Source organism: Periplaneta americana, chromosome 12 (genome assembly GCF_040183065.1).
Source record: "Periplaneta americana isolate PAMFEO1 chromosome 12, P.americana_PAMFEO1_priV1, whole genome shotgun sequence".
Classification (NCBI taxonomy): Eukaryota; Metazoa; Arthropoda; class Insecta; order Blattodea; family Blattidae; genus Periplaneta; species Periplaneta americana.
The window spans coordinates 85,404,073-85,417,611 of record NC_091128.1 but is presented as its reverse complement, the minus strand read 5'-3'; the positions used below and the strand labels follow the sequence as shown (position 1 = coordinate 85,417,611).

Genomic DNA, 13,539 nt, shown 5'->3' with positions numbered 1-13,539 from the left:
ATAACAATAACAATAATAATAATAATAATAATAATAATAATAATAATAATAATAATAATAATAATAATAGGCAAGATGTTCTGTATACTAGGCCTGAGTTCTATTATATGACTAATTCATGCATGTGACGTTTATTTCATACTACAGCTGTGATAATAAGCTATTGCACGGTAGGCCTACTTATATTTCTAACAAACATTAGGTACGCGTTTCTATTTTACAGGTGTAGGCCTATATTATGTGATATGGAAGCGAATAAATAATAATTGTTCATTTCTCGTCCACATCAAATCAAACGTGTTTACAATGTAGGCCTAATGTAGCGTCTTACACAGGCAGTGTTTTGTTAATAATAGTTAATACTAATAATTTTTTTTTCATCTGAACTATTACTACAATATGTATTTGTATTTTTGTTCGCTCTATATGTTGTCACATAACTATACAACATCTTTAGCTACGGTATCAAATTGTTACGGTTTTCTTTCGTTTCATGTCAAACTAACGGTAACTAAGCTTGATTATGTCTTTAACGTGGTCGCTTTAAATGTTAATAAGATTTTTTTTCATTTATCCATTCAAATTGATTTATAAGAGACACCAAACATATATTAAACATTCAGCATTGTATAGTACAGCCGTCTGCTAGCCGGTGCTTCTCCCAAAGCATGGCGGCGGACGCAAGCTTCAATTTGTCCCTACTCTAAACTTCTGCGCAGCCTGGCCTGTAGGGGCTCGGCTCTTCCACTCCGTTTTTGCTCAGCCAGTTCAGTGGCTATGACGTCACAAGTATTTGTGTAGTCAGTAATTCAAGAACCATGCCTCGCATTGACATGCGGTAAAGTACAGTAGTGGCAAAAAAACCGGACCGACCCTTGTAGCTGATTTCAGAGCCACTGTGCAGGCCACGCTCGCATTCACAAGATAGCGAGTAATCTATTGAAATTATTGTAGTTTCGACTGCTGACGTAGCTCATTTCGAAAGCCATTAGAAAATAAGCTGGTAAAATTCATGTTCTGGGAATAATAAGTTAATTAAGTAGTAAAATATCGCTGCAATCGAAAAGTATTGGGAATAAATTTGAATAAGGAACAAAAAAAGTTTCCATCCCAGGCAGGATTCGAACCACGAAAGTCTTAGTTATCAGTCTATCGTGCTCTGGAGTGAACCAGGCTCTGAAATCAGCTACAAGGGTAGGTCCGTTCCCCCCCCCCCCCACTATTGTACATTCTATATTGAGGATCACGTAAGAGTAATTCCTAAAAGAGTAATTTGGCCGTCTCTTCAGTGTTGCCAACTAATACTAGATATCACCAAAAAGAGGATAAAATCACACAAGGCCATATACTATTATAATAATAATAATAATAATAATAATAATAATAATAATAATAATAATAATATAGTATTAACAATAACAATATCTTGCTTATTTATCACATCTCATCTTTATGTTGGGGAGGTGTTTTCTAAAAGATTCAATAATTTGTGAAACAGTATTTTTTTTTTCTGGACCTCTCTCACATTATGTTAGCAGTTAGTAGATTAGTGTGTGATCCAATATTAAAATGTATTTTGTCTGACAACATGAAATTCATTGCTTTAATTAAACAGTTTACGATTCACGAGACTAATCTAAAAATGTATTTTGTTTGTCACGTGAAATGATTAGTATGAATTTCGAAAACGAATGCCTCTTTGAAATGTATGCTTTAGAATATTTACTCCATTATTGTATTAAAGTCTAAACACGGAAGAAATTAATTAAAATGTGAAATGGTATTTCTATCGATTACCCAAGGGCATGTATCACACGAAATATGTTATATTTATTTACACTTAGCCTACCTGACTCTTAATCTTGAAATTGTAATCACAACACAAAGCAACACATACAATAACTATTATGTATTAATATTAATACTGATATTAATTATTAGTATGTTCAAATTTCACTAGCTTCCAGTAATGGATTCAGAAATCTAGAACAATTTGAACTGAATATTTAAACTACCGACATGTGTCACTGCTGCCAACATAACAGTTATAAAATCACTACCAGTTGTATTTCTCAATACCGAAATTCGAAACGAAGTTGGCAAAAGAAAATTTAACCTGCAAACTAGAAAATCACCATAATCCACTAGCTTATGTAGTAATGAGGGAAAAATGGTTAGGTTTCATCCTTCGGATATTAAGTAAGCTGATCTGAACTATACTAAGATTTAAAAACGTGTTTGATTAAAGCCAACTTAATTTTATCGCGGACTGCTCCTTTAAGTTTCGAAATAAATGCATGATCAAATCTGAGACGTGCACATCTTTTGTCGTTTGCCTACTATCCCCTATTCTTTCTGTTCTACTGTGACCTTGATTCATAATATACCTATACAAATCAGTCAGTCTCTTCGTCCGACTTGGGAGATAGATAAGAATATTTTAATGCAAACAGTAACAACTAAGCCATTCCAAACATTGTTTTGTAGCTGTATATTTATTTTTAAAATAATTACGTCATCAGTTGTTAAATTACTGGCATTACAACCATGTGTTTCTTTATGAGAACAGGTTATGTTGTTTCCCTCTTGCATCTGAAACTGAAGTATTTCTCGCATACTTACGGCGATTTGTATACCAGTCAAGCACATTTCTTGTTCCCTCACGTTTCATCGAGACTGCAAAACAGCAGCACTGCATTCTTCAATATTAATTTCAAGGCCTAAGCGAAATTCATAGGGAAATTACTGTATGTTGAAAACATACTTCTTCTTGTTAATTATTAACATATTTTTCGGTTCCGTGATGAAAAATGCAACATAATGGTGCCGGAACGCCGTTTCAGCGCGTTTCGCCAGAATAAAAGCACTGAATTTAATTCATATTTTACGAATATCATGTGCGTCCTAGCCAACAGTGCAAGCGGCACTAGTTTTGTGTACAGTCTATGGCGTCTATTCCTATGCTGCATGTAGCGCACGCATGCCGACTTACATCAGTTAGGAAGCAACAGACAGAATACTTAGGACAGTTTGGAATAAATTTAATATTTTTCACTGCATGTAATGAATAAGTTTTAGCATACAGAATATATGTTTGATAGAAGGTGAAACAATAATTATTAAGCTACATTCAGTTAAAAACAAAATGATTTAGGATACTTTGGAATCCACCTCTTCAATTTGTAAGACCAGTATCATGTAACCAAATGGCGAATTCTCGGTTTCATCTCGCCAAATACAACCTCGTTGTTGATGCAGCGTCGTTACATAAAGTAAAAAAAGCCAAAGACTTATAGGCATGATGGGGATAGCTAACTATAACAAAGATAAGACCTGACACAACTTCAGAGTTTTATAAAGATCATTCCAATATTACTGTATGGATTCGAATCAGGGACACTAATAACAAAACGAGAAAGATTGTAGTAAAGTAGAAGAAATAATGCAACTTTTATGTTCTCTGGCTGGCTACAAACTATTTAATCATTAACGAAACAAGGGAATACAGTAAAATCTGAAGATTAGTAACACTGAAACAAATACACATCAACACAGATAAATGGTTACGAGTAGAGCCAGGATATTTAGACACTTATTTTGGTTAAATTAGGCAGGCATATAGGCACTAAAATAGTAAAAATAGGCAGTGAAATAGGCATTTATTCATGGAAACAAACAAAAAATAGACAAATACTTAATAAACTATCCCACACGGTACTCACTTTCCTTGATTACATGTCACAGCAAGATGCTTTTTTAAGTTGTCAACTGTCATCGTGAGCCGCTTGTCATAGAGAACATTTTTCATAGTGCAAAAAGATCTTTCTACTGAAATGATTGGAGAAAACTTAAAACAACTTATTTCAGAAGGGCTGTCTCTACTTTCTTTCAAGGTCAGAAAAAACCAACTGTGTATTGTCTCAAAAAGAAGGGTGTGAGAAGGGATTAGAGACTTCAAAGAATGCGTGACTTGTGCATGCAAGCGACAACAGTATCGGGACCTAGAGACTTGCTTTTAATACTTCTCTCATCCCCTTTTCTCGCTGGTAAACCTCGAAGTGACCTGAGCACTGAGGGTTATACTGTTCAAACATCTTTGTTAAGTGACATAAAAGATGGAATCAGTAGGGGAGAAAAGTTTACGACTTCTTGGAAACGTGTATTGCTGGAGAATAAGATTCTCAGCAAATATTTGTGTGAGGTGAATATATATTTTTAATTTGTACAACCGTTATTTTTTTTTATATAATTTATGTGCGGTTTATTTTAAATGCATTAAAATATAGAAAATGTACAATAACGACGTAAAAAGGCTAAAAAAAAGGCATTTAACCTTAAATTAGGCAACGGGAGCTAAAATAGGCAAAAAAGGCAAAATAAAAATTGGGCCTATCGTTCCCAAATGCGTCGAAACGTGTTTATCTCTAATAGGTCTTTCATACAAACACTCAGTTTAAAAAAAGGCATTTTGTCTAACATCAGGGATCTAGTTATGAGCTTACGCCGAATGTCAGATCAGGGTATTCAATACAGTAGGCCTATGCTTATCTACAATGGATGATAAAACGGTGTTATTATTAGCATTCTTGACTACGAAGGCAATAATACGCTTTTGGTATCACAAATTTTAATATTTATGTTTCGGAAAGAAGTTATCACAGTTTATCCAAAATAAAAACAGCTCTTGATGTAAATACTGACCGAAGTACTCAGGACGGAAAGGAAGAAAGTGTTCTTTACTTTTAATGTTTTCTTGAGCATACGAATTATTTACAATTTACAGCAAAAACGTGAGATACCCTTATGTTTTCTTAAAATAATACACGAAAATGACTTTCATATTGCGAAATTGTCCATAAAGTGATCTGTAATATTGACAGGCGAAAGTTTATTACGGCAACGCATAAGAAATATGATGGCGAATAAAATTGTGTTTGTCGTATAAATTGGTAATTGTAAACGTGTATAAATGACTGAGATATTTTGCTTAAAAAGTGTTGTTTAACAACATCATGACCGAAGCTAGCAGCAAAAGCTTCGGTCTGCTGCCTCAATGTCGGACTATCAACTGAACTATGCGGCCGCCAAGAACACAAATAAAAAGGTGGTATAAAAAATTATGGTTTATTTAACGACGCTCGCAACTGCAGAGGTTATATCAGCGTCGCCGGTGTGCCGGAATTTTGTCCCGCAGGAGTTCTTTTACATGCCAGTAAATCTGACATGAGCCTGTCGCATTTAAACACACTTAAATGCCATCGACCTGGGCCGGGATCAAACCCGCAACCTCGAGCATAGAAGACCAGCGCTATACCGACTACGCTACCCAGGCCGACTGAGATGGTATAAAGCTGTAAATAATTCAAATTAAGGTTCGATCCTAGGATTTTATCAATATTAGTCCATGATGTAAACCACTCGACTAACGTGATTGCTGTACAAAATGTAAGTAATGTTTAATTAAGTATCTTAATGGTAGGAGCATTTTAAAAAGTCATATTTCTTTTTGAAGAATGACAGCGTGCACACCTACAACATTAGTGTTCTAAAATATATCTAGACTTACTGTTCAAAACCAGTAAGACCGGTATGGGTTTCATTATAAAATCGCATTTTCAGTGTAGACCACATATTGTGCACGACGTATGGAACAACATGCTGTACCAAGGTGTGAATTTGAATCATTATGGCCACGTGGAAATGAGAGCTATAATTCGAATATCTATTCGCATTCGTATTGGCTTAAAATGGTAACGCATTACTAAGTAATATTTGGCAAAACCCCTGCGTGGTCTAGACTATCAGCCTGTCACGCAGCGACCCGAGTTCGAGTCCCAGTAATGCCTGGAATTTTTAACTTGAAAAATCTGTGACACTAGTAGTGGTGGTAGTGGTAGTGGTGGTGGTAGTAGTAGTAGTGGTGGTGGTGGCAGTGGTAGTAGTAGTAGTAGTAGTAGTAGTAGTAGTAGTAGTAGTAGTAGTAGTAGTAGTTTCTGAAAAAAAATAATTATTTGGACATGTGGGGTTTCTGCAATTTACGACTAGTAACAATCATTTTATTTCTTTAAAACATTTTTTATGTGAAGAAGAGTGAGAAGGACAATTAAAAAAATACATGATTTATTTAACGACGCTCGCAACTGCAGAGGTTATATCAGCGTCGCCGGTGTGCCGGTATTTTGTCCCGCAGGAGTTCTTTTACATGCCACTATATCTAGTAACATGAGCCTGTCGCATTTAAACACACTTAAATGTCATCGACCTGGGCCGGGATCGAACCCGCAACCTCGGGCACAGAAGGCCAGCGTTATACCAACTCTGCCACCCAGGGCGACACACTTTTTTTACCTTATAAATAACTATAGCCTACATGTAAATTTAAGCCAAGAAATTGGAAAAAAGTACACAAAGCATACATTACTGCAAAACTGTGTGAACAGCATAACATTTAATCCTTCAAATTCCTTTAATCCCATAAAAAGATAAAAAAAAAAACTGATTTCACATGCCCTGGATTTTGTCCTGTTCCTGCAATTTCCTGCAGTTGACTAACTTACGGCCGCTGTGAAATGTATACTAAGCACTGGACATGTGGGATTTCTGCATCACTTAAAAGGTCTATGTATGAAATATTATAAACACATGAAAAACTGAATTTGAGAAAAACTGTAACTTGTAGAATTTCTGCAATTTACGATTCACTTGTAGCGGAAAATGTGATAACTGGTATTTTTATCGGAGTTTCCCTATTTCGTTAATACAGACACCATTCTGTAAATCTCTCTTCATCCCATTATCATAAATACAATCATTCCTTCGATCATAGGTAGAAGAAGCTGTTCTAAAGGCATGTGGGATTGCCTGCATGTACCATAAATGCATCTCAGCACAGTCGGACTGTGTGGGTGAAGATTTGTCCAGATCAGGGTTTGTACAATGGAGCAACAATTTCGTGCTTGGTTATAACAACCTCCTCAAAATAAATGAAATTAATATTTGATAAAGAAAATAAAATACGTAACGGACAGGTGAAGTGCAACATATAGCAATCTTAGATTATTACATAAGTCGAACAATACCTCAAGATCGTTTGAAAGCTGTTGTAAAAAGTCATCTTCAGGAGGTAAGGGACAGTCCATATCTGAAAGAATAAAAACTATGCTGTAGAACATGTTACATATATTTTAAAATATTACACAATTATCATTAAACAAGGAAATGTGAAATACTTCTGATTATTAGAGCCCGGAATTTTAAGTGCTAAAAGTTAAGAATGACACTGAGTGTAGATGAATAGATGCGGTGTCTCTGAGGAGGGTTTTAAGCTTAGTTCACAGGAGTCCGATATGTAATAATAGACAACAGAGTCAGAAGGACTGGGTAATGAATCTTGTAAACCGTGCGCTAATTTGTAAGAGGTAGTTAAGAGGATTAGAGACCTTTAACGGTACCAAAAGGAAAATCCTGAATGACAGAATGACGTGTCAAAGAAGTGGGGGCATGGCTTCTATTTTATAAACTATACCGAGTAACAATATTAACTTTTAGCACCTAAAATTCCGGGCTCTACTGATTATCCACCTTATGGAGTAACTAAAATAATATTATCTATTATAAAATAAAACTGAAGACTTTGAGGAAATACGGTGCCATAACAAATTTTTACAAAATTCGAGTTAGCAACTTTGAAGTAGTCACTGAGATGGTATTCCCTCCGTGTGGAGAGAGGGCAGTACAGTGAGGTTAGTTGCACTGCTCTGGTTAGTTGGGGACGCTCGAGTTTTCGTCCAGAGCCGGCTGTGGACGAGCGTTCCCAACTAACCACTGTAGAATAGTATCACTTTCCGCACTACAGGTCGTAAGAGGCGACCAAAGGGACATCCAGTGTCTGGGTGTATAGTTTGGTACTCTGCATCTGTGGGATATAAGTACAGAGGGTTGGTCCTCCAGGTTAGTGGTTTGGCATGAGACCTATAATCTTGCACTACACAATTAGTTATTATGAAACCCAACAATAAGTAACAATGTAAGGCTTATTAAATCCAGATGATTGTCACGGCTGGGCAAAGAAAGAATGTCGTATAAAGTTCTTAACGTATTTATGAAAATAATGAAATGGGGAAATACGGAAGGCCAAAATTGAGGTGGTTACAATCCGTACATGAAGATCTGAAAAGCATGTCCAAAGAAGGTCAAGGAAGAAGAAGTTCCGTGAAGAAAGATCTGGAAAGAATACCCAAAGAAAGAATGTCATGACGTTATTCTTGAAAAGAAATGAAGTGAGGAAATAAGGAAAGCCAAAGAAGGGGTGGTTACAATGGAGGAAGACCTAAAAAGGATGAAGATTACCAGGTAATGGAAAAATCTACCGACAGACAGGCAGACAGATAGATAGACATTGCGTTACGTCAGAACTACAGTGGGTTATCTTGACAAACTGTGGTTTCGAGATAAACTAAGTTTTAAGCTAGCTTATTTTGTAGATCAGTGGTGCTTGTCAGTTTCTTGTTGTTTAGCTTCATATTAAATCAAAAGTTTGTTTACATATTGCACTCGATGTTCAATAGCAATTTTTATCCTTATTTAAAATATGATTTTTGCAAGATATCCCACTGTTGTTCTGAGGTTACGATAGATAGAGGCGAATTGTGACGGGGGCTAAAATCCTCTTGAACAGTGAATTGTTATAATACTTCGTCCTACGAATGTCTCACACACTGTTTGTAACACATTTCTTGTACAGCTTGCCCAAGTCAAGTCTGCGAGTGGGGATATCGGGATGGAATGTAGAGGAATGTAGAGGCAAAACACAGTTGCCACATAGATCACTTGACGCTCAGATTTCAACGTGTGCACATCGTTTAAAATACACTACGGAGCGCACGCACTTGTTGTCCTTGTCTTCAGATAAAGGCAACAGTTACGCTGTCTCCCAGCCTCCCCCCTCATGCAACTTTCTCCACGCTTGCCAATCAGAACGCCAAACCTCACTGCCAAGCAGAAAATAATAGAAGTACAGTCTATTTCAAAGCGTCTTAAATTGTTACCGCTCTATGAACTGAAGCGCAGTAGGAAAACTTTGCTGTCATATGAGACTGTACTGGTCTCCTCTCGTTACCGCCTCTTTCACTACAGAACTGCCTCCAACTTCCCCGCTCGGCTCGCAGACTTAACTTGTCGAGCTGTATTGTCCGTGCCAAGAGAAATGTTTCAGCACAAACATTCTAAGTCAGGTGAATTTCGTTAAGGTTCAATTCACGAGGCCCATATAAATATGGATATAAAAGATTAAGTTGCTATCCTAGAGACGAATAAAATTTGAACATTTTTTAAAAAGTGAGGAGGCATGATTTAATTCATTCATAGTTTTCTGCCCAAAGGCAAGTATTTCACTACAAACTCAGGATTCACCAATCTTTCCTATTTTCTGCCTTCCTCTTTGTCTCCGCATATGATCCATATATCTTAAAGTAGTCTATCATCTAAGATCTTCTTCTGCCTCGACCATCTTTAATAAAAATGACCGAATCATTCTATAGTCAAGCATTTGAAGAACTAAGTACTGTACTTTAATCTTTTTTGCCTCATTTTCGTGAGATCCCGGTTCTCGTGAAGTAACACTAGAAAGTAATTTCAACGTGTTCTTTGTACTCTATGAATTATAAACATAAAATATAGCAACTAATAAAGGATGACCGAATCATTCTATAGTCAAGCATTTGAAGAACTAAGTAAAGGTAAAGGTATCCCCGTAACATGCCATGAAGGCACTTGGGGGGCATGGAGGTAGAGCCCCATGCTTTCCATGACCTCGACACTAGAATGAGGTGGTGTGGTCGGCACCACGCTCTGGCCGCCTTTTACCCCCGGGAAAGACCCGGTACTCAATTTTATAGGAGGCTGAGTGAACCTCGGGGCCGTTCTGAAAGTTTGGCAACGAGAAAAAATCCTGTCACCACCTGGGATCGAACCCCGGACCTTCCAGTCCGTAGCCAGCTGCTCTACCAACTGAGCTACTTTAATCTTTTTTGCCTCTTTTTCGTGAGATCCCGGTTCTCGTGAAGTAACACTAGAAAGTAATTTCAACGTGTTCTTTGTACTCTATGAATTATAAACATAAAATATAGCAACTAATAAAGGAAGTGAAGCTAATAAAATATAGAGTAATAAATACCAGCTTGAAGATTTTCGAAATTGTTACTTCGTGGATATAGCACATAAATGAGGCTTATGCACCCCTCATTTCTCTTATGTTAACATTCAAAAACTAGAAACATCGATTTCCATGCATACTCAGAATCATGGTTGCAGCGTAGACAGATTAGATTTTTTATCTGTTCTCCGTATTTACAACCTCTTTTACTTGGAACTACAGTCTGGTAATTCAACTTCAATTCCAAGTATCACCGCATGGTATATAACGACTGTAAAAATAATTGACGTTGTGTGAAGTTTATGTAATGCACACAGTTTTTCTATTCTGTATTAAAAAACTTAGTTTCTCTAAATTAATAAAGAGTGCTGCATGGTTCGCTTGTGATAGAGCCTCTAATTAAAATAAAATAGAAATGAGGAAAAGAGAAATAGATTGGATTGTGCTGGATTTGCAGTGTAGGACCTACCCTTGAGCAGAAAAATTATTCATTTATTTTGCTAATAATTGTAACATAAAATTTAATATAAACAGATACAATTTTAGCTCGCTCCTGAAAGAGTAGAGCTCGTGCTCAGAGGTGGATTTTGAATTGAAATTAAGAAGTGTATAATACAATTTGTCTTATATCTACTAAGAATATATACATTTAAATTTACAATTTTTCAATTTTTATAAAATCCATACATAACTTTTTAAATTCAATAACAGAACTATTAGAATTGACAAGATTAAGACATTTAAATATAAATTTGTTATACGTATATTCTAGGGCCTAAATAATTACTACTATGATTAAATACCGTAGCAGTGTTGCATTTTGGTTCAAACAATCTTAAGGAATTCATACCTTTTGTTTCATAACTGTGAGAATGCAATTCAAAATTATTTCGATTTTTATGTACGAATTTTATTAATACAATATAATAAATTTGTTTTATTTTAAGAACATTAAACTCTAAAAACAATTTTTGAGATGGAAAATCAATAGGTTTATGAAGACATATTTTAATTATTTTCTTCTGTAATAAATAAAGTGGATTAAAGTTGGATTTAAATAAGCTACCCCATCCTATAATTCCATACATAATTACCGATTGAAATAAAGTTAAATATATTGTGCGTGATAAACTTATTGACAAGTAATTCCTCAATAAAACAAAACAATATATTATTTTGCGTAATTTATTACATGAATGAATTAACTGTATGGTTATTTCATCTATACTAATAATAAATCTGTAGCCGAAATTTTTCTGGTAATTTTCGATTTTCCAAAAATAATTGGTCCTAACATATATAAACCCTGAAACCGAAAATCGCTTTTTTGAAATTTTTGTTTCTATGTCTGTCTGTCTATCTGTCTGTCTGTCTGTATGTTTGTTACCTTTTCACGCGATAATGGCAGAACGGATTTCGATGAAAATTGGAATATAAATTAAGTTCGTTGTAACTTAGATTTTAGGCTATATGGTATTCAAAATGCATTATATAAAAGGGGGGTTATAAGGGGGCCTGAATTAAATAAATCGAAATATCTCGCTTATTATTGCTTTTGTGAAAAATGTTACATAACAAACGTTTCTTTAAAAATAATTTGCGATAAGTTTTATTCACGTCGCTCAATACGTCACTGTGCCTAATAAAGCGAGGATGCAGGCACCTTACAAGGTAGCGAAAGTTTCAATATACAATTTATAAAAATTAAAATAACTGCCATTTAAGGCCCTATAATGAATTAAAAAACAAATGACTTCGTCTATAAGGGGCCTTGGACAGCAACAATCGAAAGCTATGAAAGATAGCCTACAGAGATGTTTCTGTGTTTGTATGAAGTAATATCGGAAGCTAAATTAACCGATTTGTATAATTAATTATTATTTCACTATTGGAAAGTGTAGTTTCTCTAGATGGACATAATGCTATAATGTTATTACAGTAACTTCTGATATAATATAATATAATATAATATAATATAATATAATATAATATAATATAATATAATATAATATAATATAATATAATATAATATAATATATGTAATGTAATATTATATAATATAATTTAAGTTATTTGAAGGGTTCAGAACTATAGTGGGCCAAACGCCATTTACTGAATATGTAGAAAACAAGGGTTAAAATTAAGTTATTACCATAATTCAATGGAAACCTATAACAAGTAAAATAAAATATACACATTAAATCTAAATGATGTCAATGTTCATTAAACTATGGTTGCATGTAATAAAAATTAAGAAACATGTTAAAGGAATTGTCATTGCACCAAATGAGCGTCTCTGGACAAAAATGGTCGCATTTTAATTATTTGGATGCAATTTAAATTAAGTAACATATTAAAGGATTTATCCTTCTATCAAACACGAATGTTCCCTGGATCAAATGTTCTATTTTAATTATGTAATTACTTTATATTTATTTCTAACGGGTGCAGCGGAGCGCACGGGCACGCTAGTATACAATAAATTCTGAATAACAGATTCTATAAGGTGAGCTATTGAAGTGACAATCAGCGAGCGGTGTTTGTGCTATGAGAACAATAATTGGTTCCCTCCTGTGGACGTACAAACAAGGTAGGATCAGGAAGCCAATGGCTGCCTATTGAGATGATTAATTTATTAAACGTTGAGTGTTTTTTGTTGAGTATGTAACCTTACAGTGTATTATGCTGCGCATACGTTTTATATGGACAGTATGCATTTATTTATGATTCATGTATGTTAACGGAATCGGCTCATCAAGTTCAAAGACGATTTGAAGAAACACTCCGTGTATAAAAGTTCTAGGTTATAACACAATCCATGCTCTTTATAGTAAATTTCAAACGACGGAAATTTTGGGGCTAAAAAACCAGACAGACGGGTAGGATTCTCCCCGAAGAAACATTAGACGACACTGGTCATTCTCTGGAAAATTCACCTAAATTCCATTCGGCACCTTTCACACTAAACGGGACTTCCTTATGGAACTATGTGAAGAGCTACAGGATAATTAAAATTAAATCCGTATAAAATAACTGTGCTACATAAATTTCAACCAGGTGATCCTGTCATTTTGTAATGTGGATCCTGAATAATGTACATAACGGAGAAATGGACTCACATTTAATACTTCTCTCGAACGAGGTTTGCTTTTACTTCCAATGGATATATGAACTCACAAAATAATCGCTATTGGTGCTCTGAAAAACCTACTGCACTCCAACCAGGAGAAAGTCTCAGGGGAATGAGACGCAGCGGGATTAATGTTGTGAATGAATGTTGATGTCATAAGGTCACACACGTGGGTACATTCATCTCCATTGGCTAACACTCAAAGCATAAACGATAACACTGATACACACATATTTATACTACCCTAGTTACAAAA

At 35.2% G+C, this 13,539-nt stretch overlaps 1 protein-coding gene across 2 annotated transcripts in view; it reads right to left on the bottom strand.

Annotated features, from left to right (window-relative positions):
* Atf6 (bZIP_ATF6 domain-containing protein ATf6) overlaps positions 1-13,539 on the bottom strand; it is a 178,568-nt gene that overhangs the window by 67,277 nt on the left and 97,752 nt on the right. For both annotated transcript variants that reach the window (XM_069841685.1, XM_069841684.1), the window contains exon 2: positions 7,080-7,141. In XM_069841685.1, the coding sequence (XP_069697786.1) occupies positions 7,080-7,141 (62 nt within the window). The remainder of the gene's footprint in view (positions 1-7,079; positions 7,142-13,539) is intronic.